The sequence below is a fragment of the Periophthalmus magnuspinnatus genome, chromosome 13 (genome assembly GCF_009829125.3).
Source record: "Periophthalmus magnuspinnatus isolate fPerMag1 chromosome 13, fPerMag1.2.pri, whole genome shotgun sequence".
Classification (NCBI taxonomy): Eukaryota; Metazoa; Chordata; class Actinopteri; order Gobiiformes; family Gobiidae; genus Periophthalmus; species Periophthalmus magnuspinnatus.
The window spans coordinates 8,094,984-8,119,675 of NC_047138.1; the positions used below are offsets into that span (position 1 = coordinate 8,094,984).

General features: G+C 38.7%; 2 protein-coding genes across 2 annotated transcripts in view; both read left to right on the forward strand.

The window, feature by feature from the left end:
- The first annotated feature begins 121 nt into the window (after positions 1 to 121).
- On the forward strand, positions 122 to 2,068 carry c18h3orf33 (c18h3orf33 homolog (H. sapiens)). The gene is made up of 5 exons (XM_033976659.2): positions 122 to 288; positions 529 to 588; positions 740 to 899; positions 1,395 to 1,555; positions 1,677 to 2,068. Exons 1-5 carry the CDS (start codon positions 145 to 147, stop codon positions 1,929 to 1,931), a joined length of 780 nt encoding a protein of 259 aa, XP_033832550.1. The 5' UTR covers positions 122 to 144; the 3' UTR covers positions 1,932 to 2,068.
- An 872-nt stretch (positions 2,069 to 2,940) lies between these two features.
- plch1 (phospholipase C, eta 1) overlaps positions 2,941 to 24,692 on the forward strand; it is a 37,940-nt gene continuing 16,188 nt past the window's right edge. The window contains exons 1-8 of the mRNA XM_033976657.2: positions 2,941 to 3,056; positions 3,706 to 3,932; positions 7,837 to 7,957; positions 19,225 to 19,371; positions 21,319 to 21,562; positions 21,816 to 21,945; positions 23,700 to 23,870; positions 24,253 to 24,346. Coding sequence (XP_033832548.2) covers positions 7,879 to 7,957; positions 19,225 to 19,371; positions 21,319 to 21,562; positions 21,816 to 21,945; positions 23,700 to 23,870; positions 24,253 to 24,346 — 865 coding nt within the window. The 5' untranslated portion in view covers positions 2,941 to 3,056; positions 3,706 to 3,932; positions 7,837 to 7,878. The remainder of the gene's footprint in view (positions 3,057 to 3,705; positions 3,933 to 7,836; positions 7,958 to 19,224; positions 19,372 to 21,318; positions 21,563 to 21,815; positions 21,946 to 23,699; positions 23,871 to 24,252; positions 24,347 to 24,692) is intronic.

Below are 24,692 nucleotides of genomic sequence, written 5' to 3' on the forward strand. Positions count from 1 at the left end.
TAATGCAAGTAAGTAACATTCCAGATTTTCTTTTACTACGATGCCATGTCCACAGTGAGCCACAGGGCGGAGACTTCAGGCAGGAGAGTGTTGTGGGCCGTCCCATTGGGGGCGGGCCACGGATGCAACCAGAATGTCAACAACATGCCGCCGCCAGAATCGTTAGCAAGAAAAGATACCGGAGACGGTAGGACTGACAGACAACAAAGACATGAAGCTAAGCAGTCATCCAGCAACATCGTCTCCTTAATAGCTCAATTTGCAGACGATCATTTAACTCTTGTACGGGTACGTTTTATGCACACGCATTATAAATTCATTTCTACCTTATTTGGCTACATGCTGTGACACCTGTCATTTTCACAAATCACATTCCCAGTACACGTTTCTTACCTGTCCTGCTTTAGATAAAAAAGCCTGTAAAAAGCCTGCCCAGTAGGCAGTAAATTGGCCAATAACTCCACACAGATTTGTCTTATAGGGGATCACTGTCATGTTGGTAATTCTGACATCATTTTCCCTCCTCAGAATCTAAGCACTGGGATAGCTGTGGCTGGTGTGATTATAATTGCCAGAAGTATAAAACTGGTAAGAGCGATTTCCCAAATTAACACTGTTTTTAATAATATTGGTGGTAGTCAATTCATTGATAAGCAGATTTACATTAATTTACAGAGACAAATCTTTCTGACAAAATTGACCAGGTTACACACATGAGGTTGTGTTTTTACCTCCACAGGTGACCAAGTTTCATTCAGTTTCTCAGATTCCCCTGCATTTTGTGGAGCGGAATGTCACTCTTTACGGGAAGGTCCGTTCGGTTACAGAGACAGGTCTTACAGTGGAGCATGTCCCAGTCTATTTGCCTGTCATCTCTTCATTACTTCACAAAAAGCATAGTAAGAGGTTACTGCAATATATAATTAATTTATAATGTGTCACTATACTTTATACTTAAAGCTGATTGATACTAAGGAAAAGGCTTAATATCAATTTCAGTACTGCAATAACAATAATATGCACACATTTTATTGGACAATACCATGTAATTTCTATATCAAACAATTTTACCATGTTACCTTAATCCTGATAAATGAATACCATGTTTCAATATTAGCTTTAGTAATTCATTATTACCTGGATGTAGTTTGTTTGTATTAATTTATTGTAACTGTTTGTAGATCTGAGCCTCACACTTAACATAGGGCTCTTGTTAATTATTAAGAATGAACATTTTCACATTTTAATAGTGGCTAGTAATTATAGTAATATGAAGCAAACTTAACACCTTGCTTTTTATCCTCTCAAGTAACTATACTGGCATTACAGATCCAGAGATGTCTCAAAGTTTTGGACCACAAATCAATCACTGCTTATCATGTCTTTTATTACAGATATGTGTCCAAGTCCATTGCAGGTACATCTTGCTGGAGTAGAGCTCACTCCAGAAGGCAGGCAATGGCTACAAGAAAACTTGCTTCCTGCTAAAATGGTTTGGATCAAATTAATCAGCCGAGAAGATGACATAATTTATTGCCTCGTGTCCCAAAACAAGGTATGCCATAGAAGTAGCATATTCAGTGACTATCTCAAAATGTAATGTAAAATGTAAGATTATTTCACTGGAATGCAAGTTCACCTTGCAAAAGTGAATGTAATTTATCTTTGTACACCAGGGGGTGGTGTGGACCTACTGTATCAACGAGGAGCTCCTCAGACAAGGTTTGGCTCGCACTGCTCCCATCACAGGGCTTCTTCCTGACTCCTGGCTTTACTGGCAACTGCACAGGCGACTGCACAGGGCAGAGGTCAAAGCAGAGAGAAAGAACCGGGGCCTGTGGAAGGAGGACAGCTTCTGGGAACGAGTAAAGAAAGCACTGAGGGAAAACAAAATCTTCAGTCTGATCAGGAGAGTTTTTACCAAGACGTGAGGACTAATCGAGTTATGATGAAGTATGCAAAGACATGTCCATCCTTGAACTAACTATGCTTTTGCACATTCATCCAGAGATTAAATTAAATATTTCAATCACTTATCAATCATTTCTGCCATTTTAAATAAACTGACATGTATCAAGAAACACAATTATGTCTGTTGATGATATTTTTTTTTAGGATATTCAAATTAAAACAAAATTTCATGCCTTGTTCTGTTGGTGTTTTGCTTGGGATATTCACTCTGCCCATGAAGAGGGCAGGGAGTATTGGAGTTTTAAATTTGTCTCACAATGGGATCACTGTTGCTTGGAGTTGGACTTACTTGGGGTTGGATGATAGCAAAAAAAATATTACAATATTTTATTGTCATATTGAACAGTCACAATGTTTATTTGATCTTATTAAAATCATTAAAGCATAAAAGCATTTGCTTTCAATATTGATTTCCTGAAAATAATCAATGCAGGCTTTTCATTTCCATTTAACACAAACACATTTTAAATTTCTTCCTCCAAAGTCTGAACTCTGCTCCAAACCACATGTTTTTACTCAGTATTGGCTGTAGACCTTTGGATTTAAAAGAGCCAAGCAAATGAATCTCAGTACCAATTCAAACTTGGTTAAACGGACTGTTGCTACATCTAGAAATGTGAAATGCAAAGTAACTTTGAGACCTTCTGTTGGTGAAGGTTTTTACTTATCCAATGAGATTTTGTTTAATTAAAACATCTTAATTCATGTATCTATTTTTGTTTCATCTTAATATATTCTTAAGTAAATAATGTGATATTAAAAATGAAAATGACCTGTGTAGATGTTATTCACATAACATACATAAAGAAAGTTACAATTATTAGCACTGTCAAATTTCCTGAGCTGGGACCTCAGCCATACCATTGTTTTAATGCTGGCAGTGTTTATCAGTAAAGCAAGAATATAAATTGCATGAGTACTATTTTTTTTTTCTCTTTTTTGTCTTTGCAGACGAGAAGAGAAGCAAGTGTCCATCCTAGCCTGTTCCTGATGAGTCCTTTTGGGGTGCAGGGTGAGCTAGTTCTCCATCCACTCCTCCCAATGGGTAAAAAGAGATTAGCACGGAGGGGAGGAGGGTCACTAGGGTAAGAAGGGGATTTTGGGTTCGGACACAAAGGGGGCAGAGGAGGAGTCACACTGGAAGGGAAAGGGAGAGGAGAGAGGGGGCTGATGAATCAGCTAGTCACCCTTTTGTTGTGCAAATGTTATAGTGGCTGTTACGGCCTCTGCAGGGCTGTGATTGGTGGGCTGGTTTAAATTGTAAGGTGCATTTCGTGAGGGCTGTTGCTGCCAGACTTTGAACTGTCAGTGAGGGAGGAGTAGGAGCAAAGCCCTGGCTAAAGTAAATATCACAGTGCAGTGTGGATATCCCTAAATAGACTATGTTTATAAAAAAAAAATAAAAAAATGTGACAACATGTATCTTATGAATATTATCTGTGCTATTACATTTGTTCATTACTCACCATTAAAACTAAATTTACTTCTAGGGGTAGTTTTAAAACATGTCACAATTTGTTATGGCTCATTACAAGATATGCTCACATATAAAGTCATTTTACATTTCCCTCCTTTTTGTGCCTGTCCCAGCCATTGTTTATTAAAAGTAACATAGTAAATAACATTAAGATAATGACTGATCAAACTCATCTCTTCCTGTGCTAGTGTGCGAGCAAGATAACTTATATTTCAGTCTTGGCTCTTTGTCTGCTCCTCTGTGTGAGTCCGTTCCAGGTTTTCTGGTGATCCTGGTATCCCAGCAGTGGTGGTTATTTGAAAGGGGACCTTGCTGGATGCACTGCTTGCCCACACCAGTGAAGTTGTTGTTGGGACACTCTCTGGCTGGAAGTAAACCTCTACCACTACTTTCTGAGTTGCTATGGACTTACTAGGGGAGGACAATTTTGGCACGAGTGACAAAACTTTATGAGGACAGTACAAATCAAAAAGTCACAAAAGAAGTAAGTGCTTTTCCGTGCTTAGCTATACACACAGTACAACTTACATTAATTAAGTGTTGTTTGTATATATAACAAAAATGTTTGTTGTTCTTGGATGCGATCCTGCTCTAAGTAGCATGTAAACAATTGACTGTCACTTTAAGTGTGCTGTTGGTAGGACACTGTCTACAGTAACTAGGCAAAATGTGCACCTGCTGTGGTGAACAAGATGACTGCTAAGACATTTTTACTTTCATTTAGCTTTCAACTTTCAACTTAAAATAATTTTATACTAATTTAATTGTTGTGTCAAGCAATAAGAAAACAACTAAATATATTTACTGGAATTTCAAATAGTTAACTGTATTGGAAGATATGTATTCTTTAATCTTATCTTTGTACTTTTAGCTTTTTGGCATAGCCTTGTATCATTATTGATTTGCACTGAGACTGAACAACAAAGGCCTTTATTACACTCAGCCGGTAGCCATCCCTGAAAGAAAGACATGGGGCACTCCCCCATCCGAGAGCATGGTCCTTGGGGATTTTTTGATTTAATTGAGTGGGTCTGTGAAGCTGGTTGAATGTGAGAGACAAAAGGATTTAAAGACACAGCATGCTACCATTAAACTGTAGTAAATACATATATATATATATACATTTTTATCAAGGTTTGTGACATTACTTTAAGGCAAAAATAAACTGATACATGACAGGAAGTCTCACTTTGGGGTCAGCTTGTCTCTGTTAGTTAAGATTTTCTCCAAATGGACCACATATTTGCTTTCACCTACTGTCACTGTAAACAATCACTTGTGCACATTTGTTACACAGGGACCCTACTGCTAACACACCCATATAAGCTACAGCAGTGTATGTGTATGTGTGTGTGAAGGCATGCATTTGCTGAAAACTGACTCTGCTTGTTATGTGCCTGAAGTATTGTGAGCACTGTATCGGCTTGCTGGTGTAGGGTTGTAGGAGTGGATACATGAGTCTTTGTGGGTGCTCTGATCCCTTGTGAATAATTAAAGTTTCTTGGTGGAAAGAGGGGCAGAGAACTTTAAATGAACCCATTGTGGGTTCTCTGAGGAACTCTGTAAGTTTTTTGTTTTCTAACATGCAGTTGGAAAATAATAGAATGTAGAATTGATAAAGAATATTTAAGAATAATAACTTTTTTGGAAACATTTTTTGGAACCATAATAAAACATAGTTACTTTTTGTCTTTTATTAAGTAGTGCATATTATTAATTACTTTAGAATGTATCAGTACCTACAAATGATGAATGTGGAATTAGCAGTGGTATAGTAATTTATTATGTTTTAAATTTTACTCTCAGTTTAGTGTGATCACTTTTGTTCAACATCATCATTTGCGTTTTTCCTTCTAAATAGTTAAACCCAATATGTGACCAGGAAGTATTAAGTTGATTTTCCTAAACCCATATATTTACCAATCGTGTTTGCACACAACAAGTAAGTGAGGAGTGGACTCTTGTCTCCATGTGAAAGCATGTGTCTAGCCACCAGCACACTCAATCTGTTTGCTGTCTGTGTTATAATTGTCCCAACAAACCATTCTGAAAGCTACTCATTCACTCAGTCAAAAGAGCAATTGGTTTACGGCACAGAACAGCATTTATACTTACATTGTCAGTAGGTTAGGGGAAGACAGGGAAGACCTTTGTTTTAAGGGATGCAGAAGATGGCAAATGAAGATAGAGTTAATACACAGATAGACTATGAATGTGAGGCTGTGTGTGTTTTAAAGCTTACAGACAGTTTGATAGCCATAGAAGCAAATCCAACTTCTTAGTCAATATTCACAGAACATTGTGATCACCTGCCTAATTTGCATTCTCATAAGCAACACACTTTCTATCAGAGAAGAGTAGTCTCTTCTGTTGGATTCTAACAACATATTTAACAGGCCTAGAGCTATGCTCTGCTTCACAATCAGAATGTTGATAGATATTGGCCTCTGCAAACCACGAACATTTTGAAGACGTTCTCTCTCTAGTTTCTACAATTCAGCCTTAATCAAAGTTAATACTTGTCAACTTACTGACCTATGTCCCACTTACTAAAAGGTGCTATCATAAGTGAAATAATCATTGTTTATTTGCTTCACTTGTTAGTTGTTATTATGCCTGGTTGGTCTTTTGCTGTCCATATGACCATTAAAATAGCCTTTGAGCACAAAGCCATTCCATAATCCTGTCAATATAATGATTAAGAGAAGTATACTCATTTGCATTATGTCAATGCATGACAGATGTATCTCTTAAGCTATTGTCTCACAGGAGTGCACTTAGAGTACTGAAACTAGGCCATACACCACTTAAAAAAAGTTACTACAGTCTCACTTTTTTTTTTTAACCTCTGGAATTACTCTGATTATTACTATAAAAATACATTTAAACAAGGTTACTGGCGATATTATTCCTGTCAGGTCTGAAATACCGCCTCAACACATTCTCTACTCATGTTTAAGTTTGCCTCGTTTTGTAAGTCTGCTTGTAGAGACAGAGCACTTAACTGTGGCTTTGGCAGATGAGGCGTCTACTTGTGTTACCATGTGTCAGAACAAGAAATAGTGTCACCAACTGTGTTGTGTGCGGCATGTCAGCCTACATAAGATATCATAATCAATGTAACATGTGACTTTAGTTATTAAGAAGATCTCACAATATCCCCATTGATAGACCTCTTTATATGGCATATAGGCTTTGTAATGACAACAGTGATTTAGTAACATTAGACTGCTATTTGGGCTCATAAGAGGACAAAGATGTGATTGTATGAAGATTACTTTTATATTTACAGATAAACACCACAGAACTGTGATAATGTCTCTGCAATATTGAAAGTTTTCATTTGGGATGATGTGCTGATTGTATCTTAAGTGGTGTTTTTTTGGCAGTAAATCCTCTTTTATGCTATGTAGCAGTGTGAGTAGAAGCAGGTTTATTCACATTTACTTCAGAAGAGCTGGGCGATGTGCCAAAAAAATGTATCAATATTTTCATTTTGATTTTTAATTATTTTTTAATGACTTTCAATATTAATTTCCTGAACATAAACAATACAAACTTTTAATCCTTCACATTTATCACAAATAGTCAAATGTCCTTCCAAAGTCTCTAAATCACATGCTTTGACTGACAGGATTAGGTGTGGACTTTTTGATGAAAAAGACCCAGGATCCTTGATTATTATTAATGAGTGACTGTCAATCTCAATTTAAATTCAATTAATTGCATAACCCCAATATTCACTAAATTCTAGGTTACTTTTAACAGTGGCTGACTCTTATAGCTTTTACATGAACCGACTTCTAAAAAGATGAAAAATAAAATGTTGTGAGCATCGTTCATATGTGGTGCTTGCTGTGAAAAATTCAGGAGTAGTCCTGTGATTTATTGACACAGCCAGTACCTCCATAGAGGGCTTCTGAAAACACACAGGGATCAATCAAACAACGAAGGTGGTGGGGTCACAGAAAAGACATCTGACCTATAAACAGACAGTAACCTCGCAAAACACAGCAGGCACCGGGAAAACGACAGTCAAAACTGGGGGTTGTTTTAGGGCTGAGTTGTAAATCAGTGGACGATGGACACGCAACAGGTGAGAACTGTGACGAATGAGTCAGTGGAGTTAGAAGTGGAAAATTGGAAATCCGGTGAGAATGGAGATCAGAAAACCGAGGCAAGAAAAATGGAAGCTAAGGCCTGGAAAGGTGAGAAGGGGTCGCATGGATGACCTGAAAAAAGCTTAAGTCCATAAGGAAGTGAAAAGTAGGTGGGCATGTTTTGTGAGTCATCTGCTGGTGAAAAACAGAAAGAAGAAGAGAAAGAAATATCTAGCAAATGTAGTAACGGAATCATTTAATTAAAAATGTGTGTCTTGTTTCCCTTAGGACATTGTTGCACCAAATCTGCCCCCGCCCTCTTTTCTCACCATGAGCTCCCGAGTGGTGAACCGAAAAGGAGAGCCCCAGTATCGACGGCACTTTCTGACCAACAACAGTATCTTCCAAGGTGAATGTCTCTTCATTTATTGTTCAAACTGTACATCTGGTGTATAGACAGTAGAGGGAGACTTTTCCTCAGCACTCAGATAAGGCCAATACTATGTGAAGTGATATTCAAGAGCCAAGTCCATGCATTTTCCCCTGGAGCACAAACGGGTGCAGGCATGTTGTAACACTATCACTTTGATCTAAGAGTAATGAGATTTGGGGAATAGAGGCTGCTCACACATCTGTCTGACAAATCTTTGAAATGTTTTGCTGGATTTCACACCAACAGGAGACAGGACAACTGCAGTCTGATGCAACAAGCGCCTGCATCTCCTCTTCTAATAAACTTGTCACTCTGTAGCATGTCCACATACTGTAAAAGGATACTAGAAGCAGGAAGCATGTAGGCTTTGTTGATTTGGTTCTTCTTCAATGATTGGGCAGAATTTGGAGAATATGTGGTTCAAAAAAATATGGTCAAATATGCAGAAGTGATATTTCATTCATTTGTTTCAAGACTCTCACAAAAATAATCTGTCTTTTAGTGTGGAATTAAACTGTCAATTTTACATCCACATGATTTTGGCTAGGATTCCATTGCATATTCTGCCAGCATTTGTTTTAATCACTGAAACAAAGGTGCAAATGGATGACATGCCTGTACCTTGTGTTCCTAAAACATTTATCCTTAACATTAAATCCCAGTTTGTCCCTTTTTAGCCAAAAAGTGGACTGAAATAAAAAGTGTGTTTTAAAAATGCAGGAGTGAGAGCTTCAGGGGGTTTTCTTAGTTAAAAGTCCAGAAGAGGTGCTTCTCAAGGACAGCCCTCAAAGGCTCACAAACAATGAAGATACCATGCTTGTAGAATAAAAACTTACAGTGAAAGAGTTCCTTTGTATATAATATTCGACAATGAAGCATAAAACATATGGTTCAGACCTATTCCCATTGAATCACTCCACGTCCAATAAGTTTCATATTGTTCTTTAAAAAACAGAAAAAAAATTGCAAGATGTTCAAGTAAAAAAATGCCATAATGTTTGTGCTTGATCATGACAAGGTTTTTTGTGTTAATAATCACACTGTTCCCGCTCTCTTTTTGCCAATTCACTTTTTTTTTTTTAACTATGCCTCAAATAGCCTCATTTTCCATTTATTTTCTGTTTGGTTTTGCTGCTTGTTGGCTCATTTTTCTTAGTCCTTGTTGAATGTTTCCATCTTTTGCGACTGACTTGGGGGACGCTGGGTTGTGTTTGACCATGGGGCATAAATCACTGTGAGTGTTTCAAGAGAGCGGGGGCAGGTGACTGTGATCAAGCAGGTGTGGAAGAAGAGCGCTTTATATTTACATTGCATGCACACTGAACATGTCTCACTGGGAGGACTTTAAAGGGTATCTTATAAATGGAAATTAGAAGATCACTGGATTGAAACTTATGTGTAAGGTGTTTCACTATTCATTGGTTTCAGCTTCTTGAGAAATGCAACATTCTGAGGATTGAGCCTATTCAAATAGTTAATTGTTAATTGCTGCGGTAATGGTCCTGGTTACAGAAACGTTTAGCTGGATGCATTTTTTAAGCATTAAGAAGTATAGTTTTTCACTTAAAAGTTCAATAAAGATTTGAAGTTATGAAGTTTCTCAGGATATATGAAAGAAGTGAATAGTAGCCTAGTATGATTTAGAGGCTTATATGCTTCTGTTCCGACTTTCCTCCTACAATAATGGTTCCACCTTTTGATTGACATTGATGCTCAGATCAACTGTCTGCTCTTCTAGACAGCGCTAATCGATTTGGCATCCTGTGTCTCATGTTTGAACACGTTATGTGGTGTCGCCATTCCTCCTCTAATTAATTGATTCCTGCAGATGCGATGGAAAATGCTTGAATGTGCACCACTGGACAAGGAATTATCTGGGAACTCCCTTAAGGCCAAAGTTCTATTGGGAATGACTCAATACGTGCGCCATGCTGAGAGACGTGCTTCTAATAAAGCCATCGTATTAATTAAGGGGAAAAAACGATCCTTTATGTCATCCTGGGGTGCATCACAGAAGACATTTTACGTTTTGATGTTCTGTCTTTTGCTCCATGGAACAATTGGCTTTGAGAGAGTGAGAGAGAGAGGAAGTATAAAGTGGGTCATAGCGTGGTATATATGCGCATTGGTTACTTTGCTCCGCTTAGGATAAACTCGAGGTGGAGCTGACTCTGAGAATCTATCATGTTTGTTTGAGGTGCAGTTTAATGGGAGCGGGGAAGCCCATTCAGTACAGGGGGCATTTTCATCACCTTCAGACGCGCGTAAGGTCTTCCATGCCTGCCAGTGCCCAGAGTGCGTAAAGGATCGGCTAATTATTTACCAATGTCCCGTGCGTCTGGCGGGTAGAGGGTCTGTGCGCGCGCTGGAGACGCTGATGGGCTGTGGATTCTCTGCGACCAACGCGCTAAAACATAGGAACACACGCGCATCGGCACTCATATTTTTGTTTTGGCAACGAAAAAGTGTCAACATGGCGCGCTTCAAGTGATGGATTATAAGGCTTGTAACCATACCAAGGCAACAAAATGCTACCCAGAGCGCACGGACGGATAATATGAGACAGACGACCCATGCAATAAATGGCTGAACTTGAAGTTTGCAGAAATCTTAATCTGGAAAAGAGTAAGAATCATAAATACTTTGGCTGTCTGATGTGGTGAAATATAATTATGCATGCATTCCTTCACTATGCGCATTTGTTTTATGAGCACATGTTTTAAATTGTCTGTTTTCTTAGCAACCAGCAAATGGGATTACATTAATTTACCTTAAGTAGACTGCATTATTAGCGATTCATAATGGGAATCGCCCTGTCTGAATGAAATCTGTTGACAGAGCATCACATGTGGGGAAACTGTCCCTGGTGCTGAAAATCCCCCTTGGGTTTTGACAGTAGGGGGCAGAAAAGTCTATACATTTTTTGTACATTTACCTTTTGTATATATATTTAACCTTTGTTTTATAAAGAGCTTGGATGTACTAGAGATTTGATATGTTGAGTCAATGGGAACATCCAGTCTTACAGAGGTGGCTGGGATTTTACTGGGTGAATCAAGATCACCCCTGAAGTTCCACACAACCACACAAGAGAAGGTATACGGTTAGATATGGCATATTTGAAGCCTTGGTGGTCCCAGGGCTATTAAGAAAACCCTTTTTGCTGTCTCTCAAATTCAGATTCTTTGTTGTCACTTAGAAAGCAGATGAAGATGTGTCGGAATTGTCAGTCATCATCCCCTGCAGCTCACTGGCTTTCCTTTCCTAACTTTGTCAGTGAGTAGGTTGCTTTATAGTAGAGTCTTTATTCATTTTGGTAACACCTAGGCACAGAGGTTGGTGTGATGAAATCTTGCTTATAGACAAATAAATAAATTAATACAATGAGAATGGAAAATTACATCAGAAGAACTGCATACATGGGTCTTCTGGGTGCTTTCTAGTATAGGTTGAATGTAAGAGTGTGGCTTAGCATGTTTCTGCTGTGCTGCTGATGATATTCAGCATGTTGCCATCATTGTTTTGTCTTTTCCTATTCTCTTTGGCCGCAGGGCAGAGCAGCTAACACACACTAGGGGGTGGCACACATTTGTATCTTTCTGCTTCTCAATTTATCATGTCATTTTCTGTCTTCTGCTATATTATGCACACTTACATAGAATTACATTGAATGCATAATGTTTGTACTTTTGGTGTGAGTCCAAACCTTGAATAAACACAGATGGTGAATGTACGACAAGGTTAACCACACAACTAATACTAATTACCACTTTGTGGCTATGCCTGCTTGTAACTGCCAGATCTCGGAAGCTAAGCAAGCCTGGGTCTAGTTAGTACTTGGATGGGAGATCGACTTCCAAGCTTTTGTCAGTCTACCCCAGGGCAGCTGTGGCTAAAATAGTAGTAGCAACATCGACTATGGACTGAATGAATAATGCAGTGTAAAGCTCTTTAGATGACTTGAAAGCCCTATATAAATCTAATGCTTTATTATTATTGTTATGATTACTTTGGCAACACTTTAATTACTTGTACTTTATTGGTATTTTTTTCTTTTATGTTCTTGTTTTATCCAGGTCTGTCCCAGTTTAAACTGGTTTATTCCTCGTTTAGTCCTAAAATTTTACTGTTGACTTAATTTGCCAATATGATGCTATCAGATACTGATAATTGCCGTTTTCAACATCCAACAATTATGTTTCCTCTTTATCAGTCCTAGTCCACACTGGTAACAGATGTTTTACAGTGCAAACTCTGTTAGCAAAAGGCAAAAGCACATTTTGGCTCTTCACTTACAAAAATCTATAAAGTAAAGCTTCCTTGAAGACCTATCATAAAGCACCAGCTGGCCAAAGTGCATATAGCGGACTCTATACCTGTTCATTTGTGTGTATATGTGTGAGTGAGAGGGGAGGAAAAGCAAATTACCCATAACCACAGCTTTTATTTTCTCTCCTTGTATCCTCTTGACAGCTTGGTCCTCTCACTGACGTAGCCCCACTTTGGCTTGATTGGAATAAGCAGACAGAGCATATAATTTAGCCTGGGTGAAATGGTGGATGGTTACGCTGTGCTGCTAGATACTACAGTATCCTAGTTTACGTGCTTTGAGCCCAGAGCAGTAGAAGCTGCCGGATGTGCACACTGATGTCTCACATGCACAGCCTCCTTTGATGTGAGTATTGAGCAGCAGCACTCAGGGAGCCCCTCACAGCAGCATGGCTGAATGCATTATTCTGGTCATGTGTTTATTTTTATTCAGATGGAGCTCTCATAATGGGCCTTAGGAAACCCACAAGGACATTTGGTGACTTGTTACAGCCATGAGTGGTCTTAATTAGACCATTTCTAGCTCGAGATTTTTTAATATCTATATATTTAATATCCTTCTTGGATTTTCTTTTTAGAGCACTTCAAATTTGTCTGTAAATCATCCGTGTGGCTTTTTCCAACAGCAAATTAGTTATCTTTTGATATATAAGGATTTGTATAATGATTTGTCAAAGTGTAAAGCTCGGGTGCACTTCTGAAAGTAATCTATTACCTCAATTATTCAAGCTTGGGTCTAGTGACTGCTTTTGTCTTTGCTAAATCTTCATCACCTCCTCATTACTGCAATATAAATTTTCTAGGTATAGGTTTTTACTCTGGTCCATATATACCTGAAATGTGGAAATGGTAAAATAATGAAACATCAACGTAACTGACTTATTTGGGACATTTCATATAATTCTGCCTTTAGGGACCCTTACTCTTTCCCACAGTTCATATTATTTGTTTCTACCATAAACAGAAGCAATCAACCTGTAAAGGAATAACTGTGAAGCAGGAAGAGAGAGTTTTGAGTGAAACTTTTGGGGTATAACACTGCTCTGTCAGTGGGAATGAGTAATATCTTCTGGTTGGTTTCTTTCATAGTCAGGCTTTTCTACGTTATGAAAATAATGTGTGAAGTGTGACAAGAAGAGTCTACTGTGTGTGCTTAAAAGTACCATGAATTACGATTGTATTTACACATTTTGTACATTTTGTAGTTTTTGAGGCAGTTGACATTTTTGAGAGTAAGATTGCGGCATCAATTGGAATATATTACACAGGGTGAAAAGGTGCTGAAATTGGAATTACGAAGTAGATAGGGCTGGGAGAAATATGTCTCTAGCTTCAAGAACAGGACAGGAAAAACTAAATCTTTATTAGGCAACACACGCAGAAATATTTTTATTACATTCCTGCCAACTCTCAACCCTAAACTGCAGGCTTTTTCTGCCACTGCATTTGGTGACTGAAGCTGATCACTGACAATTTAAAATGATGATATCACGATTGTGTTTAAATTTGCATTTCTTGTGGAAGGTCAAGAGATGGAATGATCACAGAGGAGATGGATGTAGTGAAAGACATTTAGCTGAACATTATCCGTGAATGAGTAAAAGAAAAAAATAAATCCTTTCACCTGACACCTTTCTTCATTCATTCATAGAGGAGTTCATCCAAACATGTTGTATGTTAACGGCATGTGTCATCATCATCATTCACTGTGCGGTGCATCTGAATAATTAAATTGAAGCCGTTTGAATGTCCTCAAAGAAACTGTAGGGGATGGGGGGAAGAGGATGATGTAACTGAGAATTTAGAGGGAGCTTTGATGGATTACATGAGGTGAAAAAGGTTGTCTGTGGTTCTTCTGCTGTCTGGTTGTGTCTTGTGCCATGCCATACATACAGAATATGAGAGAATAGCCAGTGTCTGTAGTGGCCCCCCAGCCTGGAGATACATTTTAAGGTTTAGATACACTTTATTAATCATTTTCCTACAGCATTTGACCCTTCCTTCTGCTGGGGCAACCTGTCAGGAGCAGGTGACCTTATTCCAAATCTTGAGCTAGGCCTGGTTAGGACTAACTTGTCCCATTGTCCCCCAGCAGACACCCTGGATGACATGGACAGGTCACGTGGTAGTCCTGCATAGGTTAAGAGGAAAGTTAAAGTAGTAGTAGGTAATACCATATAACCCATAAAGACCTTGTTATGATGACTAACTGTCCTAAACCTCTTCCCTTTTTGTCTCGTAGAGTGTTTGTGATGCTGTTTTTTGTGCATGCAGTAATCATCATAATGAACTGTCAGTAGGAACAGTGGCGTGTGGGCGCATGGAGGAGTCCAGCCTGAGGGGGGAGTAAGAGAGGAGCATTTAGTACAAGATGGACAGATGTGCTGCCTGTGCGATTCACTGTGTCTCCCTTTAGCAACACACATGTCAATCCATTAAACCTTACTTTCACTGCCGTATTATCATGCTGCGTTATGTCACAGTTCTTATCCCCTGTATTCTTACTGACAAACTACACTGAGACCCACATCTGGTATTCTTTTATAATCACTATATGGTTAGAGTTGGCATGGTGGATAGTGTTGTTGGCTCAGCACTGACACATCTGCCCAAACATCAGAGAGGAGAGCAAGAGGAGGGGTATTTTAGACTGTCAGATTAGGCTCAGGTCAGGAGACAGAGCTGAGCGTGGTAAGCAGACGGGTTTTGGTCATGTTTTCTGTTTATTGGGATTGAATCAGACTCTGTATTCTGAGCCACAGGTGAAGCTGAAGGCTTGAGGGGGAGACTTACATTTTTACACCAAAAATGGAAGATATTAGTTCTTCAGTCCAGGGTCCGAATGTTCTGTCTGGCAATAATAAGACGCACTCACATGCTGTGTGCAAAGCAAATCCAGGAAAATCATCTGTTTTGACTGTAGCAACATTGCTGGCAAGGAATATTTACTATGTTGGTGGAAGCGTGGCTGTACCACAAAAAATCAGGCTTCCTCATTGTGGTAAGTTGACAATTGTATGTGTATTTGTGAGTGCTCAAAGCTTTGTTGTTCTAGCTATGTGACTTTTGCACAAAATGTAGCAACATGTTCATGCATAATAAGCAGTATATCATCATTTTTTGTGTTTGTTGATTACCGGATTGTACACTTTCAGCGCCATAACTTAAAAACAGCAGGAAAGCTTGTTTTAATGAGCCATTACATTAATTACATGCACAAGCAGGTTGTATAATTTATGTTATTTTGAACATGCTGATGAATAGCCTTGAAAAGGTTAGTGTATGTAAAGATGTGATTCATTTGGCCAGTTGAGCAGAAGCGATAAATATTACCAACAGCAAACAAGCCCATGGATTACACCAGGCACAACATTCTCATTTTGGCCATATTATTTTCAGTAGAAATGTAGTGTTTAACTTGAACTGGGCACTAGGCTGGGGGTTGCCTTATGTCACATGAATAGTGCATGAAGGCAGATGGTGCTGCATATGAATGTATGTAGTTATGAATACATTATAATGCATGCAGTCATCATCCTTAACAGAGATCTCAGAGCTGGTCAAGGGTGAAAAATCCCTTTAAACTCAATTTAATAGAAATGAGCCTGTCAAGGAAGAAATGCAGTGTTTGAGTTACAATGCAGGATGGCATAGAGGCAGAGTGCAGAGATTCAATAGAAATGATCAATGGTGAACTAACACAAGTCCAGGTGCTGTATATTTGTCGCTGTGCCCTGGCCAGTATTGTGTTGATCTAAGTGAGGAAGAGCTTTGTTCACAACATCATCAGAGCATCGCCCATGTCACTAAACCTTATTAAAATATGTTTGAATCGCAAGAGTCGCTGCGGCGGGACGTAGCTTTGATGTGTCCTCTAAAGATGATAAGCTTATTGACACAGACAGACGAATAATTATGGACAAGCAGGCTGCTATTTTAAGAAACCGTCGACTCCCAGACATCAGATCACTGATGAAAATACAAAAGTGAGTCAACCATGACCAAATTTCATTTAATGCCTAACAGGACTACAGAGTTAGGATATTGTGATTACAGGGGATGCCTCATTAATTCAAATCCTTGTTAATCTTTTTGGGATTTCCTAAACAATTCACTGTCAGGCAATGATTTGCATTGATTGAGATATGAAAATTGTTTATACCAGATGCACTTCCTGACACAACCATTTATGCATGCTTAGGATTTAGCTTAATTTGGACCAATACAACTATAGCCCTTTGGAAAACATGGTCATGTGAGAGGACTGTAACATGTACTTCTATTTCTCCTCATATTGTGTGTTCCATCAAAATCCACACTGACTCACTGACTGATAACTTTCCTAGATTATCGATCAGTCAGCACATGGAAGGTTACATGCAATAATAGTGCACTCTCAAGTGGGCAGTGCATGAGAAGTTTGCTTTGACTATTGCCTGTGTAGACTCAAATGAACAAGTGTGTTCAGTGCACAAGTAAACCCACATTTGACATGGGTCTCTATCAAATGACAGTTATTCTCCATATTCTTCATTCATACATAGTCTAGAAGTTTACATTACAATCAGTGGTTATCTAAAGTGAAATATGTGTTGTGTATCTACTAAAATGGCACAGATGATCAAAAGTGTTTTTGAAATGACTGCTCATGCATATTTCCAGCAAGATGCAAATATCAAAGCGGCTATCATCAAATTGATTATGTAAAAGAGTTTTATATTATTCTTGCCCTTAGTGGTTCTTACATACTGTATCCAATACTATCTTTTGTGGTTTGAGTGGTTGTACTTATGTAATCGTTTTTGTGCATAATTATACTCTGTTCATTAATATTGATCTAACACTTCTGCTGTATCCTCAAAGGGGCTTGAAAAAAGTTGAGAGTTTAAACCTTCCAGGAATTCAGGGGCTTTTCACACTGTTTATCTGATATAGGATTGGCTTTTAATGCTCAACATGCTGCTTGCTTTCGGTGAGAGATTCCCATTAGTGATACCTTTGAAGTGTTCACGCTTTACACTTTACAGTTTGAGATTACTTAAGTGAACTCAAGTGCAGTGGATGCTCACAAAGGACACTGTAAAAATAATGAACTACCTAAGAGTGTGAGTGCATGTACTTGAGTGCTAGTTGTAGTCAGACATTGACTAGAGAGGAACAGTGGATGGATCTTAGTGTAATGATGCCAAAGATATGTTGCCTAGCTAATACTTTAGGTGACACTGTGGTGGCCAAAATGATGAGGGGTCTAACTTATAAAACCTTTTGTGAGATTCTTGCTAAAGGAATATGTCGGGACACAACACAAACTCTACAAACTTCCTAAAACTCGCTTCACTTCCCTTCTCTCTGAGCACACATCTCCTCTCATCTTTGAAAGTCCTGATGCCCAAAGTTCACAGTTTTTGGATCACACTGCTCGTTTTCATGTTTAGAATTTTTTTTTTTTTTTTTTTTTTTACAGATCACAAACTTAACATAGAAAGTCACATGTGTACATTTTTTGTTCATATATATATACGCTTTATAAATGAAACCCTTGAGTTGTTGTGTCTATAATCTCTGAATTAGCTATTCTGCCATTTCATTATCCATTTAGCCTAAACCTATCTAAACAAATAAGCACTGCAGTTATCAATATGTTCTAAAAGCCACAGAGAGACAAGGAGATTTAGGCTATTTTCCTTCAACAATTTAGACCAATTTCACTTTTTCACAGAATCTTGGTATATCACTGGATAGAAACGATACAGCTGATTGATGTGAAGAGTTGAATATATCATTAATGTTACAAATAAGATGATATTTCATTCCATATGTAATTTCAAGTGTTTTTCTCATAGTTCTTTTTTGAATGCGTCCACAAAAAGAATCACTAGTGTACACTTAAGCAGATGGTAATTAGCGTTAATAAATGGAGTTTCTGGACGTCACAGCAGGGTTCTGTGAATGTGCCAATGGGCAAAACACCAATACCCTGTTATTCTCATGAACACTACACTTCAGGAGGAAATAATCTGCACTTCCTGTCTACAGGCTTGCCCCTGTCTGATGTGATTATGTAAGACATTTTGTTATATTTCTGTGTAAAAGCTCTGAACCAAGCCTTCTGTATTAGGAGTATTCACACATAACAGACTCTGCTGCTAATGAGGTTGTGATCCTCATGGCTCTTAGCTGTCATCCAGCTGTGGGGATAGGTTTGAGTGGTTTTAGTGAGTTCTAAGCAAAAAAAAGAGTACAAATACAAAAAGGGGTCTACAATAACTAGACAAAACATGTAGAGTTATTGATCTTTGTGTTAAAACATTCTCCAACAATCTAGAATCTTGGTACTTTTTGCCAGGTTCCAAAATCAGTTTTAGGTATATTGAATCCCAGATACCATTGAGAGGTGGTTCTTAATGAATCCAGTTGAGAGTTGGCTCTGGCAGTGCAATGTTTATCGGAGCCAAAGTTATCAAGAGAGACAAAAACAAAAGCAGAACAACAGATTTCAGATTGTTTGCATGCCAAAGAGATTTTATTTGCCAAAAATACACATGTTTTGCTTAGTCAAATATAACTGATAATCTCTTATGCCCACCATTGCATTTGTGTAGCTATTTAAGTGTAAGTTACATCTCTGTATGCAAGTATGTGACTTGGTTAAAATGGCAGAAGACTGAAGAGTTTGAACTGACCCATATCCCGGCAGAGACTGTCTGTCAGCTAGACCAGCACAGACCTGTCCTGTATGAGCCCACAGTGGTGCCTCTGTGCGCACTTGGGCCCACAGCCTCCTCAGCTGTGGCCACGGCTAATTGCACCATACTATCCCTCTTCCCACTGCTTCCTGCGCTGCCTCGGAGTGCAGCACCTGTTATCTTTGTGTCTTTATATAGTGGCTCTCTGATCCCTGTTTGTCTCTGCAGTGGAGCGATGCATGAGTGTGATGCAGTCCGGGACACAGATGGTGAAGCTCAAGGCAGGGTCCAAGGGGCTGGTGAGGCTCTTCTACCTGGACGACCACCGCTCCTGTATCCGCTGGAAGCCCTCACGCAAGAGTGAGAAGGCCAAGAGTGAGTACACCCTGCACATACAAGTATACATTACACACACACAACTGAGTAGACTGTCCTAATCAGTTGTTTACACATTATGAACTGCCAGACTATCTTTAGCAGAATCAAGGACTATTTCTAATTCAATCAAGGCAAAGCAGTTACACATCTCACACTCTTATCTTAACGACTTAACCAAACTCCTTTATCGCATTGCCGCTAATGGATGTCAACTATAGTTCTTGAAGTTAAATATACTAAGCGTCATTACAAAAAGCTTAAATATGTTGTATCTTTACTAAGCGTCATTACAAAAAGCTTAAATATGTTGTATCTTTGCCCGTTGCCTACACTTCACAAATAATCCGACATTACAAAGTACATCAAATATTATTCACGCTCATTGCTTTGTTTTCCGTGTCACGTCTGTAGCAACAAACAGCTGCACACTACAGGAAAAATACTGTGTGCATTCTCCAATCACGCGGAAATGTCAAACTTTCAGATGCAAAGTAATGTCTGGGAACACCTCATCAGTGCAGATAATGGAAAACATTTCTGAGAATACAGTTTATTCAAAAAATTCAGCTACACTGTCGACCCCCTCACTGCCACCTTTGAGTCGAGTGGTTTTATGCATCAGCCCACTATTGTCAAGTAGAACTGTTAAACCATGGATGCGCGTGTGTGTGTTTGTGTGTGTGTGTGTGTGTGTGTGTGTGTGTGGGGAGGGGGTTGTCAGCATAAGCCTCTTTGATCCTCTCTTTTGACATTATTAAGAGAAACGTACAACAGATGCCCATTGCTAGTTTAGTCATATTGTTACTTTGAGGTCAGACGGAGTGAGATGATTAAAAGGGAGTAAGTGATATATGAAAGAAAAAAATGGCAACGTGTAATAAAAGATGCACCAATCCAGTTTATTCAGTCACAATACAGATACTACTGATTAACATATCCTTAAGAATTTTATTTTTAATCACTGTCTCTGTCTCTAAAAGCCAAAATGTTTCTGGCTAGGGTGTCCCACATTACCTCATTGTTACAAAAGGTGCCATATTTTGGGCAGGTGGTTACAGAACAACATGTGAAATATGTAATAGAAAATGGTAAACACGGTTTGGTTGGTCCTTTGTGGAAATGCAGAACCGAATGTGATTTACCTGGAGCTTTTTCGCACATAAACCAAACCTGCTGACATTATGCTACAATCCTATTAGACCATGAGAAAGAACACAACTAAAACGGCAAGTCTATTTTTAACAGAAGTTGGTTTCATAATCCATCCTTTCAGTCATAGATACTGTACTGTACAAAAGTTTGGACATGTTTTCAGCCCTGATGTAGAAATTATGACGGGTTTAAAATGGCTGTGAATTAGTCCTGTGCAATTAATCACCACTGAATCAAAATTACAGTTTGAGTGGTTGCTATTATCAAATCACAAAGGCTGCAATTATTCACGTTATAGAATGCCATCTGAAAACAAAATGTCCCTTTCTGTGTAATGACAATGCTCATGGGCACGCTCTGATTTTAACACATAAAATAAATATATAAATTCTAATATAGTTCAGGCTGATCAGGAACAGTGTTTCTATGTACAATAAGTGTCCCTCTCACACGCTCAAATGCTGGGTTTTCATCATTCAGAAACATTACATTGACATTAATTTCCAATATCTAACCTGTACAATCATAATGTTGACCTAAAAATAAAAAATATACATATATATATATAAACAGTGGGATTATGGGGTCCTGATTTTGTTGATGTGAGTGTATATAGAGATTTTAGCCCCACATTGTGATAAATACCCACACAACAGCTTCTTAATTCACTTTCGGAGAGCAGTGAAATAAGAGGTTGATGCATTATTATCCTCCCAGTATCATAATATTGCAGTGTGTGTACAGTTGTTATAACCTCATTTTGCTCATAGTTTTGTTTTATCTGTTTTTTAGTCACCATTGATTCGCTGTACAAAGTGACAGAGGGGGTTCAGTCGGACATCTTTCACCGTCAGGCGGAGGGCAGTCTGGACCCTGCCTGCTGCTTCACCATCTATCACGGAAACCATATGGAGTCCCTGGATCTTGTCACATCCAACTCAGAGGAGGCTCGTACCTGGGTCACCGGCCTGCGCTACTTGATGGCCGGGATCAGTGATGAAGACTCTCTTGCCAGACGCCAACGAACACATGACCAATATCCTTAAAAAATAGCACTTAACGATTACAAATTTTTTCTGTTAAGTGGTATTATGAAACCACTATATCCTCTATATCCCAACCTAAACTGTGAGAATTTTAATGAAGGGATATGTGCAGTTTTTAAATCATTATCATAAGTCTGTAACTTCTCTGGTAGGAAAAGAACGCTAGGGTCACTGGTAGAAAAAGACTAGTAACAATGCACTGCTCTGTTATCCAAAACCAGCTTTTTTCCTTGATTTTTTAACGTGGATGAAGCAGACATTTGAGGAGGCAGATAAAAATGGTGATGGCCTTTTGAACATCGATGAAATTTACCAACTTCTCCACAAGCTCAATGTCAATCTGCCACGGAGGAAAGTCAAGCAAATGTTCCAGGTAAGTTAAACAGCTGGAAAACTCTTGACATGCTTCTTTAATAATGATAGTATAACAATGTGAGTGACTATAACAACAGTGTCTTTGGAAATCCAGTCAGTCCATTTGTATTCAACTCAGCTATATCTTGTGCTTATGTAATATTACGTTACATATGTTGACCCGCATCTTGTTGCTATTGTGCTTGTAAATAGGCAGCCTGCACTACAATGCATAGCAACAAGGTGATATCGATTTCCCCACCATAGGATTCAGCCTCCCTTCGGCATGTGATGACATGCATATAAAATGTAAAATATAGATTGTGTTTTATACCTGATGCCCTTCCGTCACTATGTCAGATTTGGTTGTATATATTCATGCATTTGAAATAAGGATCCAAATCATGTATCAAATTTATTTTACCAGCACAAAATATATCCCTTGGTATAAGATTACATAGCAGAGGAAGCCTTTTTGGTCTAAGTTTAATAGTTGGACATCGCACAGGTGTTGACAGCTTGTATGCTTAAAATACACTCCATCAGTCTGTTTGCTGCCTCAACTGGGAACGAGGTGAATTCCAAATATAGTGATTTATCCTGGATCCTGTTTGTAGACTTGTGTGTGTGTGTGTGTGTATGTGTGTTTTGTGGGGTTTCTAGAGCCCACAGCCAGCTCATTACTGGAGTGTGATGGAGGCATTAGCTGGTATTATTAGATTTAGTGTGGATACGAATAGACTCCAGTGAAATCCCGGCAATATGAGCTTCTGTATCCTAAAGAAAGGTGACAAGGCTAGAATGAGCATCCTTTATATGCGTGTTCTTTGGCAAAATGTACGTTAAGGGATACGGAAGGAGAATAGGTAGAAAATAATATGGCAGCGTTTGTGTTGTTATGGTATATGTTTCTAAAGCTAAAGATGGGAGGTAAAGATGACTGTTGGCTGTGGACTTTTGCGCCCAGTGTGCACTTCTGTAACTTCTGCACAGATTTTGCAGCAAACATGCTCTTGTTACAAACTGTCAAAAGGTAATACATTGCTATATTACTTGTGCTATTAAGAAAAAGTACTTCCATTGAGATTCTGTTGTTACTGGGTGCCACAGCCCTCCACATTCCTCCACATGTCTCCTCATCCCTCCTCATCACTTCTCATCCCTCCTCATCACTCCTCATCCCTCCTCATCACTCCTCATCCCTCCTCATCACTCCTCATCCCTCCTCATCCCTCCTCATTCCTCCGCAGCAGTTGCATCTGCTCTGAACCGTGTGTAGTCTGAGTGAGGCGTCGTCTTGACTGTAGCATAAGATCACTTGTATGGCAGGCTCTTTTGGTATAGCGTTTTGAGAAGTTACAAGCTATTATAGTTCAAATCCATCTCAATATTTCAGTCAAAAGTGTGGCTATGTAAAGAAATAGTGGTTATTTGATTAATGTAATTACTCTGTCTCTCAACGGTACCTCTTAAGTAAATAAGCGGTTTCAGAATGAATAATCACTGGCTCATGTTGCTCATTATAAATCTCAAGTTGTCTTCTTAATATCTTTGTAGTGCCAAAAAGTGCTGACTTCCTGTTGATGAAATTACTTTTTATCCCAGTGCATCCTTCACACCACAATATTAAGAAACCTGTTATGCAGACTGTGGCATTTTTATAATCTTTGCAACACCCTTATTACTTAGATCACACACTAAGCTGTTGTTTTTAGCACCCATCCACTCACCAATGTAGTCATTCATTTCATTGTTACTGTTACATTTTCACAGGAAGCCGACACTGACGACCAGCAGGGCACGCTGACGTACGAGGAGTTCTCCGTCTTCTACAAAATGATGTCAATGAGGCGAGACCTGTTTCTGCTCATGATGGCCTATAGTGAAAGAAAAGACCACCTAAATATGGAGGAGTTGGCCACCTTTCTGCGCAATGAGCAGAAGGTGAGGCTTTTATAACCACTGTTACAAGTCTAAAGCCTTATTGAAATATTTTTATTAGACATAGATCGACGTAACACGCTAATAACAAGTGTCATTCGGAGATCCTACCACTTAGTACAATGTATTCATCACATGTCACACTGTCTGCCCAGCCTCTTCCTCTTAGATAATCTTTCAGGCCTAAAACGACCCTGTCTCGAAGGGGCCCTTGTCTTGTCCTCTACAGCAATTTATTTTTTTCCCAAGGAGTTTTTGCCTCCTCATGTTCTTGTCACCAGTATTAGATTTATAATGTTTTATCAACAGATATTACAACAGACCTAAATGATGTTAATTTAGTGGTCAGAGTTAATTTTAATGAAACATGTTTCTGTTTTTGCAGATGACAAATGTGACACCAGAGTATGTAGCAGAAATCATTGAGAAGTTTGAGGAGTCTACTGAGAACAAACAGAGGGGATATTTGGGCATTGAAGGTAACTTATTAAAGCTGAGATGTACAGGTTTACAAACTGAAATACATCAATTTAAATATATAAATATATATATATTTTTATGTAAATAGCCAAATGTATCACATTTCTACTACATATCCTTTCACTCCACTCAGTCGGAGAAGGAGATGAGGCAATCCTTCTTTCACAATTGGTAATTGTCTATGACTCTGCTTAGTTGTTATTTTGGTCTATCATGATGGAATCCCATTAAAAACAAGACAAAGTGTGTATAAATGGATTCACAGTGTAAGCAGTGTGCAGTGGCACATTTAACAGGGGTGTTATGGAGGAGGCACTTCACATGGAGCTGTGATGAAGGGTGGGA